Source organism: Carcharodon carcharias, chromosome 6 (genome assembly GCF_017639515.1).
Source record: "Carcharodon carcharias isolate sCarCar2 chromosome 6, sCarCar2.pri, whole genome shotgun sequence".
NCBI classification, from domain to species: domain Eukaryota; kingdom Metazoa; phylum Chordata; class Chondrichthyes; order Lamniformes; family Lamnidae; genus Carcharodon; species Carcharodon carcharias.
This window is the reverse complement of record NC_054472.1, coordinates 7,179,440-7,200,539: the sequence shown is the minus strand read 5'-3', so window position 1 is coordinate 7,200,539 and position 21,100 is coordinate 7,179,440. Positions and strand designations below refer to the sequence as shown.

General features: G+C 44.1%; 1 protein-coding gene across 8 annotated transcripts in view; it reads right to left on the bottom strand.

The window, feature by feature from the left end:
* The window catches only part of col14a1a (collagen, type XIV, alpha 1a), a 220,022-nt gene that overhangs the window by 41,255 nt on the left and 157,667 nt on the right, over positions 1 to 21,100 (bottom strand). For all 8 annotated transcript variants that reach the window (XM_041190009.1, XM_041190011.1, XM_041190012.1 and 5 more), the window contains 6 exons: positions 19,310 to 19,448; positions 17,004 to 17,146; positions 14,454 to 14,563; positions 13,176 to 13,334; positions 7,656 to 7,733; positions 1,924 to 2,010 (listed from right to left, as the gene is read on the bottom strand). In XM_041190009.1, the coding sequence (XP_041045943.1) occupies positions 1,924 to 2,010; positions 7,656 to 7,733; positions 13,176 to 13,334; positions 14,454 to 14,563; positions 17,004 to 17,146; positions 19,310 to 19,448 (716 nt within the window). The remainder of the gene's footprint in view (positions 1 to 1,923; positions 2,011 to 7,655; positions 7,734 to 13,175; positions 13,335 to 14,453; positions 14,564 to 17,003; positions 17,147 to 19,309; positions 19,449 to 21,100) is intronic.

The following is a 21,100-nucleotide window of genomic DNA, read 5'->3' as shown; positions in this document are numbered from 1 at the left end:
TTGTATGCCAGCAGTCAAAGAAAGTATAAAGAAACACTTATTGACCTCAATGGTGGGTTAGAGAATAGGAGCGAATGTTGCAATATTTCACTTTGTGAATAAATCTAAAACTGAGTAAAGGTCTCTTCCTTCACTAACAGGCTGTTAGTCAAACATGCAGCAGAAACATTCTTAGTATATTTAATATCCCAGATATCCTGGTTGGACTGCACATGAAGTCACATTCCTTGAATTGTAATGTGATGCAGCAGAACCAAAAAATAACAAAAGTGAATATTTTTTATATAAAAAAGGTATTAACAGTAATGTGAAGACACTAAGATCCAACTGAAAGATCCAGATGGCAAGCATAAATTGTTAAAGCTTTGCTCACACTATCCTTTGTGCTATTTCAAGTATTTGGATGGGATTACTGTCTGACAATTGGCTGATAGGTGACAAGTAGCCTCTTCAACATTCCTATATACTCATGTCATGTTTCTACTGTCTATTCTCCTGGACTGAGTCAAGACATGTAACTCAACACTACTCATCAACAACCTATAACTTTGTGCTTCAAAAAAGATTAGTTTGCAACATAATGTTTGAAATATCATAATAGGGCAGTAAACATGATCAGAAAGAAGAACGATATTACCTAGAACTTACGGCACAGACACAGGCCAATTGGTCCAACTGGTAGTTAGCTGTGTTTATGCACCACATGGGCCTCCTCAGGACTTCACTTCATCTAACTCAATCGATACATACCTCAAATCCTTTCTCATTGTGTACTTAACAAGCTTCTCTTAAACACTATTCACCTCAACGCTCCGTGTGGTCGCAAGTTCCACATTCTTACCACTCCCAGGGTAAAGAAGTTTCTCCTGAATTCCCAATTGGATTTATTATGATTATCTTATATATAGGCTCCCTTGTTTTGAACTCCCCCACAAGTGGTAAAATCTTCTCTACATCTACCCTATCAAACTCTTTCATAATCAGGGGTCATCCCTCAGTTTTCTCTTTTCTCAAGAGAAAAGACCCAGTCTGTTCAGTCTTTCATTGACACAAGCCTTCCTGATAGTCTGATCATATAAGCATGGGGTGGGATCCCAGTGTGAGAGCTGAGATCAGTCCAGACCCGGAGGGTGCAGGGTCAATGGAAGGGCATCAGTGGGAACAGACATCTGACTGTTCTAAGCAACTGGAAAACCTGCTCTAATATTGTAGATCATTCTCCCATATTGTGGATCACTCTCACAGCAACCGCATCTCTCAGCCCCAGTCCCTATAAAGACCCCCTCCCTGCCACCACAATCACTACACAACAAACCAACACAATTGTTTGTTCTCTTATTTGGAGATCTAGAATTCCTGTCACTTGTTTCCATCTGGATACTAGTACGTCTCATCTCACTCGACGTAAGTGCCCACAATCATATGTCGGGTCCTTGCAAAACTAGAAAGAAACAACTCCCGGTATTGTGATGAACACCTCTATCAAATCTCCCCTTTAACCTTCTCTGCTCTAATGAGAACAATCCAGTTTCTCCAGTCTCTCCACATTAACTGAAGTCCCTCATTCCTGGTGCTAATCTGGTAAATCTCCTCTGCACCCTCTCCAAGGTCCTGATATCCTTCCCAAAGTGCGGTGACCAGAATTGGACTCAATCCTCCAGCTGGGGTCTAAGCAGTGATTTACAAAGATTTAGCATGACGTCTTTGCTTTTGTACCCTATGCCTCCATTAATGAAGCAGAAGATCACACCGACGTGATCAACTTCATTCAGGAGAGGCTACACAAACATAATGTGACAAATGTGAATAAAAAGATGGGCCACAACTTTACAAACAAGATAGGCCAAATAAGATCGGTTTTTGGCTTCAAAACTAAAGTGTTTTATCCAGTTATAGTTCTTCAAATCAAGTAGTGTGTCTTACCGGAGGTCCTAGGGGTCCAGCTGGTCCCTTGCTGTCTTGAGAACAAGTGCAGGCATGTGGAAGAGAAGGGCAATTACTTTCATCCCTCTGTAATAAATAACATTGCGATTACTCATATGAACAATGACAGACAGATGGAGAGCCTCTGGTCTTTTCAGCCTGTTCCACACAACAGCGATACTTTGGGCTGGGTTATACCTGTGAGTGGGCTCCCCACACATCAGCGTAAATTTCGGGGATGAGCCCAGCTCTACTTGGCTGGCTCGCACGTACCCCCACCACCACCCCCCTCCCCCACTTTAATCAGAGTTCTTGCACCATTAGTGACATTAAATTCCTATGCTATTCCAAAACCTTTTGAAGTATTTCATGATCATTTTTGCTTTCAAATACATCATGAGCTCTAGTATTTGTAGCTTTACACAAACACTGGAGCCTTTCATTGTATGTCAGTTATCCAGTAACTTCAATTTCTCAACAGACTACCTGGTTTTGTAGAATGTTGTACTCCATGAAAACTGCATTTGGGGCTCACCGAGCTATTTACCTGTACTGGATTCAGGTGAAGTGAAGCAAGTGACTACAGAGGGGGGGAGTGGACATTAGAAAAGCATTGGAGAAGGTCAGAATTCCGCCCAAAATGCCATGACTTTTCATTGACTTTGGGCCTCTTTCCATGGGTTTTCAAGGTTTTCCATGATGCGGGTACCCTGTTTAATTTTTTTAAGGCGATGGCCCTTTAAGTAGTATAAGGCAGGGCCTCTGTCTGTCTCCAGAAGGAAGACCCACCTCATAGAGCTGCTGGCCAATCAAAGACCTGCAGCTCTGCACCACACCAAGATGGTGGTCACAGCCGGTATTGCATGAAGCCCGGGAGTAAGAGTTGGATTCACCCAAACCCAGGTAAGTCTGGGATCTCAAAAGAGCTGGGTTGGCAGGCACCAGCGAGGGGGGTGGTTGGGGGAAGAGGGGATGTGGGAGGCATATTGGACAGGGTAGTGGGGAAAGGGTTTTTTTTTAACACACGGCACAATATTGTAATAGGATAGACAGACACCGGAGAAGATGCTGATAAGATTTACAAACATGGTGCCAGGGCTGGTCAGAAAGGATTGAACAGGCTGGGTCTCACTCTGGAAAAGAGAAGGCTGAGGGGTGATCTCTTAGAGGTTTGATGAAGGGTTTGATAGGGTAGACATCAAGAAGCTGTTTCCACTGTGGGGGAGCGTAAATATCCATGACCATAAGCATGAGATAATCATCAATAAATCTAATTGGGAACTCAGAAGAAATGTCTTTACCCAGAGAGTGGTGAGAATGTAGAACTCACTGCCACAGGGATGTGAATAGTGTCGATAAATCGCAGGGGAAGCTCGATAAGTACCTGAGGGAGGGAGAAAGGAATACAGGATTTGCTGATAGGGTGAGTTGAAGGGTGGGAGGAGGTTGGTGTGGAGCATAAACACCAGCATGAACCAGTTGGGCCGAATGGCCTGTTTCTGTGCTGTAATTTGACTCACATTGTGGAAAATGAGCAGTGTGGGACCAATCAGACCACAGCTTTGATCTGCAGTGACTTTCCCACCTCAACATACAAGGGCACGTTTGGTTTCAGCTGTCCCAGGGTTAGGGAGAGGAAAGATGAGCGAAGTGTTCCTGTGGCTGATCACTGTCCAGTCACTTTCACTGGAAACATTTTCAGTAGAAACAGGAGTGGGTTTGATGGGGGTGCACTCACTCCCCTCCCCATCCCATTGCAAAGTAAGCTGCAATTGTTCTCTGTCTAGGTTCACACCGTGAGCATTAAGAAAGCACTGGGGAGCTGCCATTGTCCATGGTGCCAGAGAAACACACTGCTCAGACAGAGACCATTGGTCCCATCGTGTCTGTGCTGGCTCTTTGAAACAATTCACTCCACCCCCACTGCTCTTTCCCCACAGCCCTGCACATTTTTCCTTTTCAAATATTTATCCACTTCTCTTTGAAAGTTGCTGTCGAATCTGCTTCCATCGCCCTTTCAGGCAGCGCCTTCCAAATCACAACAACTCGTTGTGTGAAAAAATTCTCCTCATCTCCACCCCCCCACCCCCGCAACCTCCCCCCCACCCCCCCCCCCCCCCCCCCACCCCCCCGCCTCACCAGTCCTTTTTCCAATTACCAAACCAGCAAGAGTTACTAACTTCCAGATATGAGGAAAAATCTGGAAATAACACAGCCTAGATATGACAAATCATCATAGAGCTTTATTGGAAGGAATAGTTGGGACATTTGATGCCTGTTACAAATAATAAGCTGCTTTTAAAATCAGATGTTTAAGGGTTGGATGAGATTTATTTTCATAGTGAGCAGACTTGTTTTCTTTTCTCTCCTGGTTGCTTTTGTAAGTCCACAATGCTATTCAGGTGGAGTCGTTGGGAATAAAGCTGTACTCAGGCCAGAGGGGTCCTGATCTGCATGAGTCTCATACATTATTTATACAGGACTGTTGAATCTGGCCACAATGTGTTCCCCTCCTTGGCCGTTGCTTTTGTTATAAATCTGTTGCTGTGTCAGCTTTGTGTTAATGCTGCGTTACACGGAAGGAGCCACCCCAGGCTAAATTAATTTAGTGTTGTGTTAGGAACGTCGGCTGCGCTCAACACATCTCATTTACAATGAAGTTCAGCACTTGGATCAACATTGACAACAAAGCATCCAGGAATTCACAAGTGTTCAAATATCATAAACACAACTTGAAGACCAGGGCACTTGGTTAATCTTGCATACGAGCTATTCATAGAGCCTTACTGCACAGAAAGAGGCTATGGGGAGACGGTGGCATTGTGATAATGTCACTGGGCTCCTAAACAAGAGACCCAGCAATTGCTCTGGGTACACGGGTTCAAATCCCACCACAGCAGCTGGTGGAACTTAAATTCAATTAATTAATAACATTCTAGAATTAAAACCTAGCCTCAGTAATGGTGATCATGGTTACTACTGTTGATTGTTGTAAAAACCCATCTATAAATCTGCTATCCTTACCTGGGCTGGCCTAGATGTGACTCCAGGCCCACAGCAATGTGGTTGGCTCTTTACTAAACTGAAATGGCCTAGCCTAACAAGCCATTCAGTTCAAGGACAATTAGGGATGGGCAATAAATGCTGGCCTAACCAGTGATGCCCACATTCCATGAAAGAATTATGCCTGTGCCAGCTCCTTGAAAGAGCTATTCAATTTGTCCCAATCCCCTGCTCTTTTCCCCATTAGCCCCACAAATCATGGCTAGGTCTGTGCCGGTCAGAAAACACTCACTGCTCACTGTGCCAACGGGATGACAGCTGCACATAGTGTATCCCAGAGCAACATGAATGGTCAAAGATGGCTGCAAGAGTTTGGTACCAGTATCACTGCATACCTGCTAGCAAGGGGAAAAGCTAACAGCTGGTATGGCTTTCTCTGTGAGTAAACCAGAAAAAACTGGACTAGCCATATAAATACTGTGGCTACAAGAGCAGGTCAGAGGCTGGGAATCCTGCAGCGAGTAACTCACCTCCTGACTCCCCAAAGCCTGTCCACCATCTACAAGGCACAGGTCAGGAGTGTGATGGAATACTCCCCACTTGCCTGGATGAGTGCAGCTCCAACAACACTGAAGAAGTTTGACACTGTCCAGGACAAAGCAGCCCGCTTGATTGGCACCCCATCCACAAACATTCACTCCCTCCACCACCAACACACAGTAGCAGCAGTGTGTACCATCTACAAGATGCACTGCAGAAACTCACCAAGACTCCTTCAACCTTCCAAACCCACAACCACTACCATCTAGAAGGACAAGGGCAGCAGATAGATGGGAACACCACCACCTGGAAGTTCCCTTCCAAGCCACTCATCATCCTGACTTGGAACTATATCGGCCGTTCCTTCACTATCGCTGGATCAAAATCCTGGAACTCCCTAACAGCACTGCGGGTGTACCTACACCACATGGACTTCAAGAAGGCAGCTCAAGGGCAGTTAGGGATGGGCAATAAATGCTGGCCCAGCCAGCGATGCCCACATCCCATAAAAGAATACAAAAAGCCCTAAGGCCTTCCTTATTTACATAGAGACCACTCCCTGTGAGGGAGATAGTCATTGCCATTGGTTTCCTGACATGTTTACTCAGACTCAACAATTCCAATGCTCTCCCGGCTGGCCTCTCACCTTGCACACTCCATAAACGTGAGCTCATCCAATAATCTTTGGTGCTTTAATAATTTGGGATTGAATTTCCAAATGCAGGTGGTTGGTCCCGTCCCATCCCACCAGCTGTTAGTGACACAACCCGTTTAGTAAACTGACTGCAGTGGTCATTCAACTTGGACGCTGCTTGTGAAATGAGGGGTGAACGGGAATTCACAGCTGGAGCCTGCTTAGACCACACACTTGCAAAAGAAAACCCTTGGAGGCTTCTTAACTCCAGCATCATTCAGCTTCTGAATGAGTGAAAATAGCGGACAGTCGGTTTTTATAATTCGGCACATGGAAACTTTCATAATTCTACCGCAGATTGAACAATCAAGCTGTAAATCTCCAATCTAGAAGCTAAGAGGTGATGTTATACGAATGTAAGACCACAGTTATACTGAGTGCAGTGTTGGGCTTCACACCATAGGAAACATATTGAGCTTTAAGGAGGGTATTGCCACAGATCTGAGTTCTGATGAAAGGCTATCAACTGGAAACATTACTAAAGCAATTTACTGTGAATGCTGGACGTCTGAAATAAAACCCAAAAATGCTAGAAACACTCTAGGTGTGGCAGCATCTGTAGAGGGAGAAACAAGAGTTAGTGTATCAGGTCAATGACCTTTCATCAGACATGGAAACAGTTAGCGATGTAACCGGTTTTAAGCAAGTACAAAGACAGGGGAAGAAAACTAGGGAAGGTGATAGGGGAAGGCAGGAGAGATTAAATGACGAATGGGATAATGGTGCAAGGCAAAAGGAGATGAAAGTAGGACAAGTAAAGAAACTAAAGATGGGTCTATCAGCCTAGATGCCTCCTCCTGTTGTGTGCTTGGCCTGAATGGAGGGAAGTTAGGTTCAGAAAGGTTGCAAAGCGGAAACGGAATCCAGCAATTCACTTAAATGGTTAGACAAGTCAGCCAGAGTCCGTTACAGATGTGTGATTTGCCCACTACCTGATCCACTCAGCCCAAATGATCGTCAAACACCCAAGGGATGTTATTAAAGTTCATTTGTGCTCATTAGCCAGATTGTTATTCTTTGTCTTTTCTGCAGCCTTTCATTGATTGTTGAAGGGTTGAAAAAATAATTACAATGGAATATTCTGAATCAGTTGCAGAATTCGCAATTCCTGGGTAAACTGTCATTAACCCACACATGCTCAGAATCATGTCCGTGCCTCCAAAATTATAAATTATACAAACGCAGGGATAGTACCTGTATAGAAACTCGTATACGAACATATGGGGCCAGGATTGAACTGAATGGACATTTAAATATCTCGCCGCATCCGCTGGGGGGAGAGACACCACGACGGGGCCATAGAACCCTGGCCATGAATTAGGAGCAGGAGTAGGCCATTTGGCCCCTCAAGTCTGCTCCACCATTCAATAAGATCACGACTGATCTGATTTCCCCACATTCCCACATATCCCTATAACCTTTCACCCTCTTACTTATCAAGAATCTATTTCCCTCTGTCTTAAAAATGTTTTATTTCATTTTATCCCATACTCACCAGAGCAGGAAGTTCGCAACACTTGTCCCTGTTTGCATGGGAAGTGGAACAGGAAATATCAAATCCTTGCAGTTGGAACTAGAATTGAAATAAAATACTGAAAGTTAAATCTTTGTGAAAGATCAAGCACATTTAATAAGACTTCCTCAAATGGCCTGTGGAGGGGCGCACTCTTACTCCTCCTGGCCTTCAAGCAGCGCTGGAAAAGGCTGTTACTTCTGAAACCACTGCACCCCCCTCCCAACCCTCCGCACCCTATCCCTCACTGTTGGGTTTCCTGAATCCTGGGAAGCACATGAAGCAACAGTGAATTTTAAATCAGGTTCCCAATTGTACTGTGTGATCCCACTTTAAATATGTTCATGAAGTCTCCCATCTCTCCATGCTGTTGAAAATAGCAACATGTGCAAGTTGTTTGTTATCGCTGTTTTGGCATTTGACAATATAATCCTGTCGGCGGGTGGGGGGGTGGTGCTTTAATAGAGGGCCAAACCTCCAAAATCTGAAGGCGTGACACAGTCTGCATACACGCATTGAAGCTGATTGGCCCAGTTTTGTTCAGTCAGTTCTGCCAGTAGGAAATTCAATGGCCCCCTCCGATGCCGGAGGAGTCATTTTACAGAGACATGAAACAAAGATCTCTCATCCTTTACACAAGGCTTGACTGAAACCCCAACGCAAAGCGAGGAAATACTTCTGGCAATGTTACCTTGCAAACATGAAATGCAATCACATCAGCTTCCCCTCTCCAGTATTAAGATGTCACACAAAGCGTCATCTCTGGTAAATGTTCAGATTCTGGAGTTTTAACACAACACTCCACTCAATCCTAGTTTAAAGTCAACAACCCCTGGACTGAGCCCACGCTGTCAGTTGTGGCTTGACCCAAGTAATGGTCCTAGCTAAAACACATGATCCTGGAGCTAACTCAACAGATTGGGACATCTGCAAGGTTTCCTGCTTTAGTTCAATGAACAGTGAATTAAAAGATCAAGTTGCTCTAAAGTCACTTCATGTTTGATGGTGTAGCCCATCAACATATTAATGCTTATGATCACATCACCAAATTAACTTTTGTTTCTGTTTTAGTTGTGTCGACATCACAGGCTGATAACCCCTTTCTGCCAACAACAATATAGCTAAACCAGGCATGACCTGCTGAGATAGTAGTCCTGATAATGTAAACTTCTAAATGGAAATAATCTAAAGATGGGTCTGGAAGATTTCCAGTGATGGGGCCGTGACTATTTCCTTTGGCAGCTTGTTCCATTGTGGGATTGTCCTTGGGGAGAGGGATTGTTGATGCACTGTCTTGGAAACAAATGGTCTTTGTAGCTTGTGTGGATGGCTACCTCAAGTTTGGTTACTGTCGGAGGGCACCAGGTACTAGTTTCTGTCAGAGTAGAGCTTGAAAGTCCATTCCTATAAATTAGCTTCAGAATTAGAATAAGAAGATCTAAATGGGATGTGTAACAGTCAGTGAGAAATAATGTAAAGGAGATTAAATCTACAGATTGACTATAGCAAAACAATTTCCATGTATTTCAGAATTCTAAAGGATTTATATATAAAGTCATATAGTATACCACTGAACAAAGCAGGAACTTGCACTATATATAGCCTTTCCAAAACACTTCACAGTCACTGAAGCACTTTTGAGTGTAGTTGCTGCTGTACTGCAGGGAAATGCAGCCGCTATTTTGCACACAGCAAGATCCCACAACCTGCACTGAGTTAAACAGTCAGCTAACCTGCTTTAATTCTGTTGGTTGAGGGATAAATATTGGTCAGGACCTTGGTTTAATGCATCATCTGAAAGCTGGCACCTCCAACAGCACTACACTCCCTCAGCACTGCACTCTCAGTCAGCCTGTTATCTACTCAAATCTCTGGAGTGGGTCTTGAACCCACAACCTTGTGGCCTAGAGGTGAGAGTGTTACCCCCCTGAGCCAAGATTGGTATCTTATAACGTTTCCTATTTGTGGCACAGCACAAGGTATACTTACAGAAACTGGACTGGAACAGATGTTTACATCCTTGCTCTGTTATATACAACATATGCTCCCTGGTCACTATTTCCATACTTGCATTTCCATACAGTCTGAAACTGAGCCAGACCTTTTGCAACCTTAGTGTTGTGCCTCACCCGAGGTGAACTTGCGACCACATGTCCGCTTCACCGCAAAGATCGGCGATGTCCACCTCCATAACTTCACCTGACTCCATCCCTGCCTCAGCTCATCTGCTGCTGGAACCTTGTGTTTGTTAGCTTTAGAATTGATGATTCCAACACACTCCTGGCCAGTCTCCCATCTCCAGTCCACCAAAACTCTGCTGCTGTATCTCAATTCACTCCAAGTCCCCTTCACCCATCACCCCTGCGCTCACTGACCTACACTTAATCTTAGCTGAACAACACCTTAGACTTTAAAAGCCTCGTCCATTTTGTTCAAATCCTTACACGGCTCCTCTCTACGTCCTCTAGAACTACAAGTATTTGAGATCTCTGTGCTCCTCCACTTGTGGCCTCTTGGCACATCCCCAGTTTTAATCACTTCACCATTAATGTCCGTACCTTCAGCTGCCTGGGGGCCCTAAACTCTGGAATTCCCTCCCGAAACCTCTCCACCTGTCTCTTCCCTAAAGATGATCCTTACATCCCCACTCTTTCACCAAGCTTTTGGCCACCAGTCTTATGTAACTCAGCATCAAGAATCATTATTGATAACGTTGTTGTAAAGCACTTTACTATGTTAACTGCGCTTTATCAATGGAAGTTGTTATTTTGTCACAGAGAGCTGTTAAAGGACCTGAGGGCATTGACAGACAAGCTATAATTCCTTAATTGTCCCAGTGTGCACTTCAATAAAACAGTCACTTATTCTTTAATCACTATTTATAATAAAACAGCCCTTAAGTATTCTCTCCTTTGCAAATCCAATGCACTACACCTTAATTAAAATAAATTCTTTCTGTCTCAATCGCTACAGTAAAGGAAATAACTCTTTAGAAGACATCAAATATACCAGCTGGAAAATCTCTCTCTCCAAATGTTTGTTTCAGCATAAACCACAAAGAATTCAAACAAGAAATGATGCCCAGATCACTAAATGATTTCATTGTAACTTGAGGAGCTTGCAATAAAGGTGATTTACACATGTAAAAGATTGTGACAAAGCCACAATCTCCTGTTAATACCAAATGAGCATTTCATTTAGTATATGGTTGGTTTTAAAGTCTGTCTGGGCTTTAGTTACAATTGAAGTCATAAACTAAAGGTGAAGGTTAATGTTAACAAATTTTGCAACTGCCTTAGATATTCTCACAGTTTGAGCAGCACAGGTCACTCCCATAAACAGACCTCAAACTTCTTATGTTCCAGAGTTAATTCACACAGCTCGGCCAGTGGATAGGGTCTGGGCTGCACTACCTGAAAATGTGGTGGAGGCAGATTTAAAAATGCAATTGGACGCAACCATCCGAAGAGAAAAGATTTGAGCGCTGTGGGGAAAGGACAGGGGAGTGGGATTAGCTGAGTGGCTCTTGCAGAGAGGCAGCACAGACACAATGGGCTGAATGGCCTCCTTCTGTTCTGTAACCATTCTATGATTCTATGTTAAGGTAGCTGGGATGTAACAGTGTGTCTTGCTTATCACTTGAGATAATTATCTGTCCCCTCAACCTGCCCCTTTCCAATCTATTGATAAGTGTAAAGGTCACCACACTGATAAGCTGAACTCATGGCCAAAGCAAAAAGCTAGTTTGATTTGCAGAATACATGTAACACAGGGTGACCACCTGTCCCGTGAAATACATGATTGTTCCATATTTGCACCATGTGTCCTCCATCCCGGGTTGCCCCAGATTCCACATCAGGGGGTTTGCACTTTTTCAAAACGCACCTATGCACGTACACCATGGCCTCTCCCAGCGGCAGCCCGGGACTGGAACAGCAACTCCACCTCCCCCACTGCTCTTCAGCTCCCCCCACCAACCCCCCACACACCCAACCCCCGCTGCCTCCCCTCCCCCCACCCCCTGCTCTTACAGCTCTGGCAGCAGCAGCCCTCTACCAACCACCAACCCCCCCACCCCCCAAGGCTCCCTTACAGGTTCAGGCCAATGCCAAAGCCTCCTTTAAATTTTTGGCTGGGAGTGGGACACCCTGATGTTACTGGCTGCAAATCATAAAGTCTAGCAGACATCAGCCTCATTTTGAAGCATTAACGATGTTGACATGTTGCTAAGCAAATGTCATAATTCCAAACTATTTAAGCTTCAGCCTCGCTGGGCCTAACTCTCTCACCTCACTTAAGCTCCAGCCCAGAGATTTGAGAGCAAAAGGTAGCCTGACACTCCAATGCAGTACCGAGGGAGTGCTGCAGTGTTGGAGGTGCTGTCTTTCAGGTATGTTAAACCAAGGCCCTCTTGGGTGGATGTAAAAGATCCCATATCACTATTGGAAGGAGAGCAGGGGAGCTCTCCCTGGTGCCCTAGCCAATATTTATGGGATCTTGCTGTGTGCGACCTGGCTGTGACATTCCCTACAGGGACATTTTGAAAGTACTTCATTGGCTGTAACGTTTTGGGACATCCTGAGGCCCTGAAAGGTGCTATATAATTGCAAGTTCCTTCTTTCTTCACAAAGCTTCCCACAACAGCACAAAACAAACAGAAACATGCTACAGCCTCGCAAGTAGCGGAGAGAACATTCATGTTTTATTTTGCTGCTTTTTGAATCCGACGCTACTGAGAAAACCCGACCTGGACGTTCCTTAATTCCCAGCCCAGGCAAACAGCTTCTTTCCTGAAGCCTGAGTTTGACCTGACTGACCCCGAACATGGGACTTTTTTTACCCTTTTTGTTTACTGTTGCCCAAGGGCACAGCTTTTCACCAGGGTCACCCTGACAACTGCTGTTTCTCTGAGCTCAAATCAGCAGAGCCACCCAATCCAGAGTAGGCGTGAACCATCACTGAATTGTCCAAACTAACTTGTACGGTCTAAAGCACCATGGTTCAAACACCCAAGTTTGCACCTGTCAAATCTTCCATCTTGTGAATTTAACCTCTCAAGGGTTAAGTTTAATTTGATAAGAGCAATTTTTTAAAGCCTATATTACACCACCCCACAGCAGCCTGAGAAATCCCAGAACATGATAGTTGGTCAGTGCAGCTTTCTTTCCTCTGAGATATATCTGGACTCAGCTAATTCTGGCCCCTTGCCCATCCCCACCATTGGCAACCATATCTCCAGCTGCCTAGCTCTGGAATTCCCTCCATACACCTCTGCACCTCTCATCTTCTTTAAGACGCTCCTTAAAACCTACCTCTCTGACCAAGCTTCTGGTCACCAGCCCTAATATCTCCTATCTTGGCTCAGTGTCGGATTTTGTTGGTAATGCACCTTGGGACCTTTTGCAATATAAGTGCAATTTGTCATTCTATGCATGCTCCGTAATGATAGTGGGGCCTATGGTTTTAAGCTGGCAGTGATGAAGAAGGAGCTGAGTCACTCACTGGTGCAGAATTATCCCTTGGGCCCCTTGACCGCACCATTCGGCCCAACACCTCAACCCCATTGGTGGTAATGTTTCCTGCTGCATTGATGTCCTTCTCGCCTACTTGTTTGCAGTCAACAATCAGCTTTGCGTTGGTCTTAGTGATAACCACGTGCACCTGTTGGAAAAGAATATGTAGTAACATTTCATAGGAATATACAGCAAAAAAACAGGAGCATAAGAACAGGAGGAGGTTATTCAGTCCCTCCAGCCTGCTCCCCAATTCAATGAGATCATGTGATCTAACTCTGCATACCCGCCTTAGCCCCATATCCCTTAATACTTTTGGTTAACAAAAATCTATTTTAGATTTAAATTTAGCCAACCATCTAGCATCAATTGCTGTTTACGGACGAGCGTTCCAAACTTTTACCACCCTCTGTGTGTAGAAGAGTTTCCTAATTCCACAGAGATAAAAGCAAAAAACTACGGATGCTGGAAATCCAAAACAAAAACAGAAACAGAAATACCTGGAAAAACTCAGCAGGTCTGGCAGCATCTAGTTCTGTCGAGGGGTCATGAGGACATGAAACGTCAACTGTGCTCTCCTCCACTAATGCTGCCAGACCTGCTGAGTTTTTCCAGGAATTTCTGTTTCTGTTTTTGTTCCTAATTCCACTGCTGGAAGGTCTGGCTTTAACTTTTCGACTACGTCTCCTAATCCTAGACTCCCCTGCCCGCAGAAATAGTTTCTCTCTATCAGCCCTCCTTAGGATCTTGAAAACTTTGATCAAATCACCTCTTAACCTTCTAAATTCCAGAGAATACAACCCTAGTTTCCATAATAAAAAACAGAAAAGGCTGGATAAACTCAGCAGGTCTGGCAACATCTATGGAGAGAGAAACATTTCGACTCCGTATGACTCTTCTTCAGAGCCTAGTTTGTGTAACATCCCCACAAAGTTTAACCTCACCATCAGAATTACATTGAATCACACAAAATGTACAGCATGTTTCACATTTAGCATGACGTTATTCTCCAAGTATTGCATAACTGATCTCACTATATGTATTTATTACATGTCACTGTACCTCGGGTTAAATGAAAATTATTCTTCAACTTGTGAAATGGAACAGAACGCCAAATGGTAGCAAAATAAACTAAAAGAATTGGGGAAGTTCCCTAAATTTACCTGCTGGAACACAAGTGATGCAAAGACAGTAATCTATGATCAAATAATGAACAGACACAGAGACAGTTAAAGGATGGTTTCTTTAGTAATTTATATTATCTGACCTTATGAAAACTCCCAAAGAAAATCTTCTTAACGCCTGGATCCTCAAAAGTGACAGTTTGAAATTCATTCTTGTAATCATAGTTAAAATAAGTGAGGGTTTTCCCACCATCTAAACAGAGCAAAATAAAAAAAAAGATTAAAATTGATAAAACGGAGGCATTGAATACAAAAGCAGAGAAACTATGCTGAACCTCTATAAAACTCTGGTTAGGCTCCAGGCAGAAAACTGCATCTGGTCACCTCATCTGGTCAACCCAGTCGGGTTGACTCGGGAGCCCTTTAAAATGGAGGGCAGGTCGCAATTCCGGGATTCCGGACCCGGATTGCGGGGTTGTGCAACTTTTGGGAGCGCCTTTAAAGGGTGCGGGCTGATTCTTGTCAGAAACCCACATCGGCACTCCCAACCTGCCAGGCTCCATTGCAGAGATCGGCATGTCCTACTCCTCCGCAATTTTCACAGGGTCGAACCAGGTTTTTAAAGAGTCGTGGTTCACGGCCCTTAGGGAGTTGTGAACTCTAGTGTGCATGGGGGGACCTTTTCAACGGTAAGTTCAAAAGGTCCCTGTCAAGCCCCCTCATTATGTCTGCTTGGCTGAGAGCCCAGACAGCTACTAGAGCACTAAGACACCTCCACCCCAGAGCTCAGGCTCTCTCATCTCTGCAGTCAATTTCACAATGTTTGTTTACACAAATTAAGTGATTTCAAGGGTTTGTAGTTTGTGGTTTCTGAAATTTCAAAACACCTGGATGGTTGACACTCCTGTTACTTTTTTCAAACATAGCAGAAAGTTCTCAATGAATGACTTCTTTTCAAGGGTTTTTTTTTACACATTCCACTTTACACTTTAGGGTTCATTGACTCTAGAAAATGTCCAGTGGGTGGGAGGGCAGAACTTGGCATAGGGGGCATGAAGGGCCACAGGGGGGTGGGTGGAAGGTCAGAGCTTTGCATAGGGTGCATGAGGGGACATTGGGGTGGGTGTGGGGGTATGAGGTGGCATGGATGAGGTGTGGGGGGAGTGGTTGGAGGGCGAAGAGGGTGTGAGGGGGTAAGGGAATGGAGGGCCTTAGTTTTTTTCTTAAAATAGCTGGGACAAAGTCCCATGGCACCAAGGAGGGCCTTTTAACCAACAACCCCACCAACCCCCACCCCCCCCCCCACCCCGACAGCTGCCTGCGCTCTTCATCCTGGGTCAGCTGGCCCAGCTCCAGCCCACACCCACCCTCCTGAACAATGAAGATCCTCCCTTTACAGGAACTTTCTCTCGAGGCACGGGGCTGAGCCAGGAACTTTCCCAACTCCCCGTACCCACCTCGTAGATGAAAATCCAGGCCAATGTGAGGGTCATTGAGAGGGTGCAGAGAAGATTTACCAGGATGGCTCCAGGAACAGGGGGATTTAAGCTGCAAGGAGATTGAGGGATGATTTGATAGAGGTGTATAAGATTATGACAGGTTAACAGTAGGCAGACAAAGAAAAGCTGTTCCTATTAGCTGATGATAGAAGGACTAGGGGACCCAGATTTAAGGTTTGGGGCAAGTGATACAAGGGGGATGTGAGAAAGAACTTATTATTTTTATACAGTGAGTGATAATGGTCTAGAACTTGATGTTTATGAGGACGATAGAAGCAGAGATGATCATTGAATTCAAAAGGAAATTGGAAGGGCACTTGAAGGAAACAAACCTGCAGAAATACAGGGATGGGGCAGGGGAATGGGACTGGCTGGGTATGTCTACACAGAACTGGCATGGGCTCGATGGGCTGAATAGCCTCCTTCTGTGCAGTAATAAGTCTATGACTCTAAGATATTGAAGGATTTGTTCAGGCTGCAATACTTCACAGAAAACCTTCGCAGTCAAACAAGGTTGAAGATAAATGTGACTAGAATTTACTGAACATTTGCCCAATAGACACCCAAACATTTTAAATTGTTTAACCAGCGTGATCCAGCCATTAGGACGACCAGTATTCCTTCCTTGTGTTGCTTTGGAATGTAAGATGTCAATCGTAGCTCAGTGGTTGAACTGTCACCTCTGAGTCAAAAGATTGACAATTTATAATTCCTCCCCAGAGGGATAAGCACAGAATCCAGGCTGACACTCTAGTGCAGTACTGAGGGAGTACCGCACTGTCAGGGGTGCCGCTTTCAGATGAAGCTTTAAATCATCCTTCTCCAAAGGGTGCATAGACACTCTTTCAAAAAAGAACATGGTATGTCTCCCTGGCCATTCATTTGACATCCCTAAAACAGATTACCTGGTTATTTATCACATTGCTGATCGTGGGAGTTTGGCTGCCATATTTCCTACATTACAACAGTGACTACATTTCATTGTCTGCAAAGCGCTTTGGGACACTCAGAGGCTGTGAAAGGTGCTATAGGAAAGCAAGTTTTTTCTTTACACAAGATGAATTTAGTACGAACAGTGTACACTTGATCTCTAGTTCACCTTCCTCAATGATCTCTAAGGTTGAAGGTTTGAGACCAACTTCAACTTGGTATTGTTCCACACGACATAGAAGTGAATGGACGTAAAACACTTACTGTCCAAGATGACTCCAACCAGAGGCTCATTCTGCTTGTTTAGAATCTCCCAGAGGGCGAAGGGCTCTTGCGGAGTGTCAGGCAACAGGCGGAACAGGAAGGTGATGGTGTAATCAGAAGGCAGTCCGTCAGGATGGACATTCCTGATGAACATACAGTGCAGTTAATAGAACTCAATAACGTCCTTCGCTTTAACGTCATCCCCGGAGTCTTCACTTGCTAGCCCCACCACAGTTTTGCCTTGGTTAACCCGGGTAACGGCAACCTTTGTATTCCTTGGAAATATGGTCCCCAACATTATCTCCACACAAACCTTGTTTGTGAAGGATGATATTTCAACACAAGTTTAAAAGACAGGCGATATCTTCAATTATTTGAGATTTCAGTTTTATGATCGGCACTAATCCATATGCAACTAACTACATAGACTCTAAATTGAGGAAACAGGCTATTCAGCCCAGCAGGTCCAGGCTGGTGTTAATGGTCCACAGGAGCCTCCTCCCAATCTACTTCATCTCACCCCATCAGCCTATTCCTCTATTCCTTTCTCCCTCATGTACTTATCTAGCTTCCCCTTAAATACAAATACGTTACTCACCTCAACCATTCCCTGTGATAATGAGTTCCACATTCTCACCACTCTCTGGGTGAAGAAGGGGGTTTCTCCTGAATTCTGTTTTATTAGTTACTTTCTTATATTTATAACTCTTACTTTTGGTCTCCTCTAAAAGTAAAAACATCTCCTCTACATCTGCCCTCTTAAACTACTTAATTTTTAAACACTTCTTTCAGGTCATCCCCTTAGCCTTCTCTTTTCTAGAGAAAAGAGCCCCAGGTTGTATAATGTAACGTACCATACTACATACTCTGTAACTTCACCTCCAAGATATGAAACCACATGACTATAAATCCAGTTGGACAACCTGCATACTTTTGTCTTCCTTGACTCCTCTATGTTCTATCGATAATCCATCATCATTTCCTATTCTAGTTCTCGACTTTCCCCCTCTAATCAAGGATTTTAAAATCCAATCATTCAATTGGTGCATCCCGATTTACCACAGCTCTTTAAAACATTGCTGGCCTACTCTGCTATTACTCTGTTTATAGGAACAGTGGGAACGTTGAAATGACACTTAGCCCCTCAAGCTTGTTCGGCCATTCACCAAGATCATAGCAGAGCTGCAGCCTAACTGTTACCCCATATTGTTGCCCCATATTTTCAATACCATTGGTTAACAAAAATCTATCAATCTCAGTTCAAAATTTAACAATTCATGGAAGGGCAAGATATCGCAAAAATTTGAGCAACAGGTGAAGCTAGCTGTTTCAAGCTGCTACTGTGCAGTAGCAACACGAGTGGTATTCCCCACGAACAGGATGCTGCTGTCAAGCCAAAAAGACGTTCTGCCTATCACACAAATGAGTAATGTGGTATATGAATTTCGGTGCCAGTGTGATGCTGGGTATGTAGACCATATGTCCCAAAGGCTGGTGGATTGTATCAAACAGCATGTCCCAGCCGCTGTTCGCAACGGGCAGGGCACAGGCCGTACCCAACCAGTCGGCGCTTGCAAAACTCAAAACACAGTGTCCAACATTAGATGTGGTTCCTCAATTGGACAACATTTACAAAATAATCCTCAGTGTACTAAGAATTACACTGACAACCAATTTAAGGTTGTCAGTCGAGCTCAGTGTGGCACATTTGCGTGTACTGGAAGCTACATATATTAATACACAGGGCCCCGTTCTTTGCAGACAGAAAGAACATGTACACACATTGTGCCTATTTCAGCCAAGTCAAAATAAGTGACAGCCATTCGCTGACTCATTCCTCAGGGCAATGCCTTGACCAATGAAAGTCAAGCTGCCTGGTTCAAATTTCAAACAATGGTTGGCAGATAACTGTCAGCCACCATCACTGGTGCATTCTTCATGACAAGACCTCTACCAATCAGAGTCCACTTGCCAACCAATCAGCACTTTTTTCACATACAGTATAAATTGTTGTTTTCCCTTATATTGGTATTCTTGCAAGTGTCCTGATGAGTGCAAGATAAAAAACTTCGACATGTCTCTTTTTCAGCAATACTTAAATACAAAATCACAGAATGCATTGCTAGTTTGTTTAATCTCTCCATGTGCTTTCACAGCCCGATTTCCTGACCATTAGAATAAGGCAGGAACAATCCAAGAAGCCCAGTTATTGTAAATGATACAGTGCTCATGTCCTGATCAGCAAACATATGAGTTATATACAGAAAGCTTCATTCCAAAATCTCAATTCCCGTTATGACACGTACCTGGTTGGTTGCGATATAAGAGCATCTTTGTGAAGTCTAAAACAAGGAAAAGTATTGAATGAGCCAGACTCCAGCGACACCCCTTCAACAGAAGCATACTCCTTCTCAATCAGTCCAAACATCTCCATCATCTTAAACCCTGCAAGCACCAGTGAATTGTGTTTTCAGATCGTGGTATGAAACTCGTAAAATATCTCCCAACAATTCTCTTCTAGTTTGAGAAACAAAAGCAAAAAGATTTTTTTTCCCCCAGATCGTTTAACATGATCACCCTGATTTTCTTCACGTGTTTTTCTGCCTGTCACCACCCATAAGATCCCTTTTGTATCTTCGGGAGGTCTTCAATGACAGAAAATAGGGAACCAAAATTTAGGGGTGGTGGGAGGTGGTGGGGAAGCACTAGTAAAATGAGACTTTAGAAGCATGGGAAATCACGCATACTTACCCTACAGCCTGCCAAAGGATGTTTAGGTGTTAAATGGACAGGACTTCATGAATTCTTACAGCATTGGAATAGACTATTCAGCCCATTGTGCCTGTGTTAGCTCTTTGAAAGAGCTATCCAATTATCCCACAACCCCTCTATAATCCTTAAAATTTCTCCTTTTCAAGTACTTATCCAATTCCCCTTTTGAAAATTATTATTGAATCTGCTTCTGCCGCCCTTTCAGGCAGCGCGTTCCAGAGCACAACAACTTGCTGAGTTTAAAAAAAAGACTCCTCATCTCCCCCCTCTGGTTCTCCTGCCAATTACCTTAGTCGTGTGTCCTCCAGTTACTGGCCCTCCTGCCATTCATAGAATCATAGAAAGTTTACAGCACAGAAAGAGGCCACTTGGCCCATCCTGTGTCAGCTGTAAAACGAGCCAATGAAAACAGTTTCTCCTTACCTGTTATCAAAACCCTTCATCATTTTGAACACCTCTACTAAATTGCCCCTTAACCATCTCTGGCCAAGCTGAGAGGGACTCTGCCTTCGTCATTAGGTGGGTGGCAATTTTTTTTGGTAGTTTGGGAAGGGGAGCACGGAGATTGGTATAGTTGTTCTAACAATATCAACCAAGCACATTGCTCAGAAGTCTTACACACTCTGTACAGCATTCAGCAACTCCAACCGGAAATTACCCTGACAATACATCACCATGAACGTCCCACCGACAGATTTTCCCTCTGCGACGGGTTTCTTATTAAAATAATGGTTTGGGCGCAGACCCTCTTTATTTCACTTACATATTTGAAACTTTATTTCTGCCACCATTTGGGATTCAAGTTGCTCCAAGAACATGCATTTCACACGTGATGGCTTTAGCATTGAATCTGGGCGTCAAGAAAGACGAGGCCTTGCCTCTGTTTGATGAACACACTGTAATTTCACAATCAGTACCCTTCAATATAGTGTTAGCTGTGGGCTCAGAATCAGAAGGTTGAGTGCTCAAATCTCCATGACTTTAGGTGTATAAAAATCTAGACAGATGCTGTTGTCCTCTATCAAGGTCCTGTCTGCTCTCTTGTGGGGCGGAGACAAAAATCCCTTTTTCCCTAGGGGTACTATTTTGAAGAAGAGCATGAGACTTGTCCCTGGTGTCCTGGCCAACATTTATCCTTCTACCAGCATCACTAAAAAACAGATCATCTGGACATTACTAGATGGCAGATTGTGGGAGCTTGCTGTGTGCAAACAGGCTACCCATGTTTCCTACATTTTAACAGTAACTACCCTTCAAAAGTGCTTCGTTGACTGTAAAGTTTGGAACATCCCGAGGGTATGAAAGGCACTATATAAATACAAGTC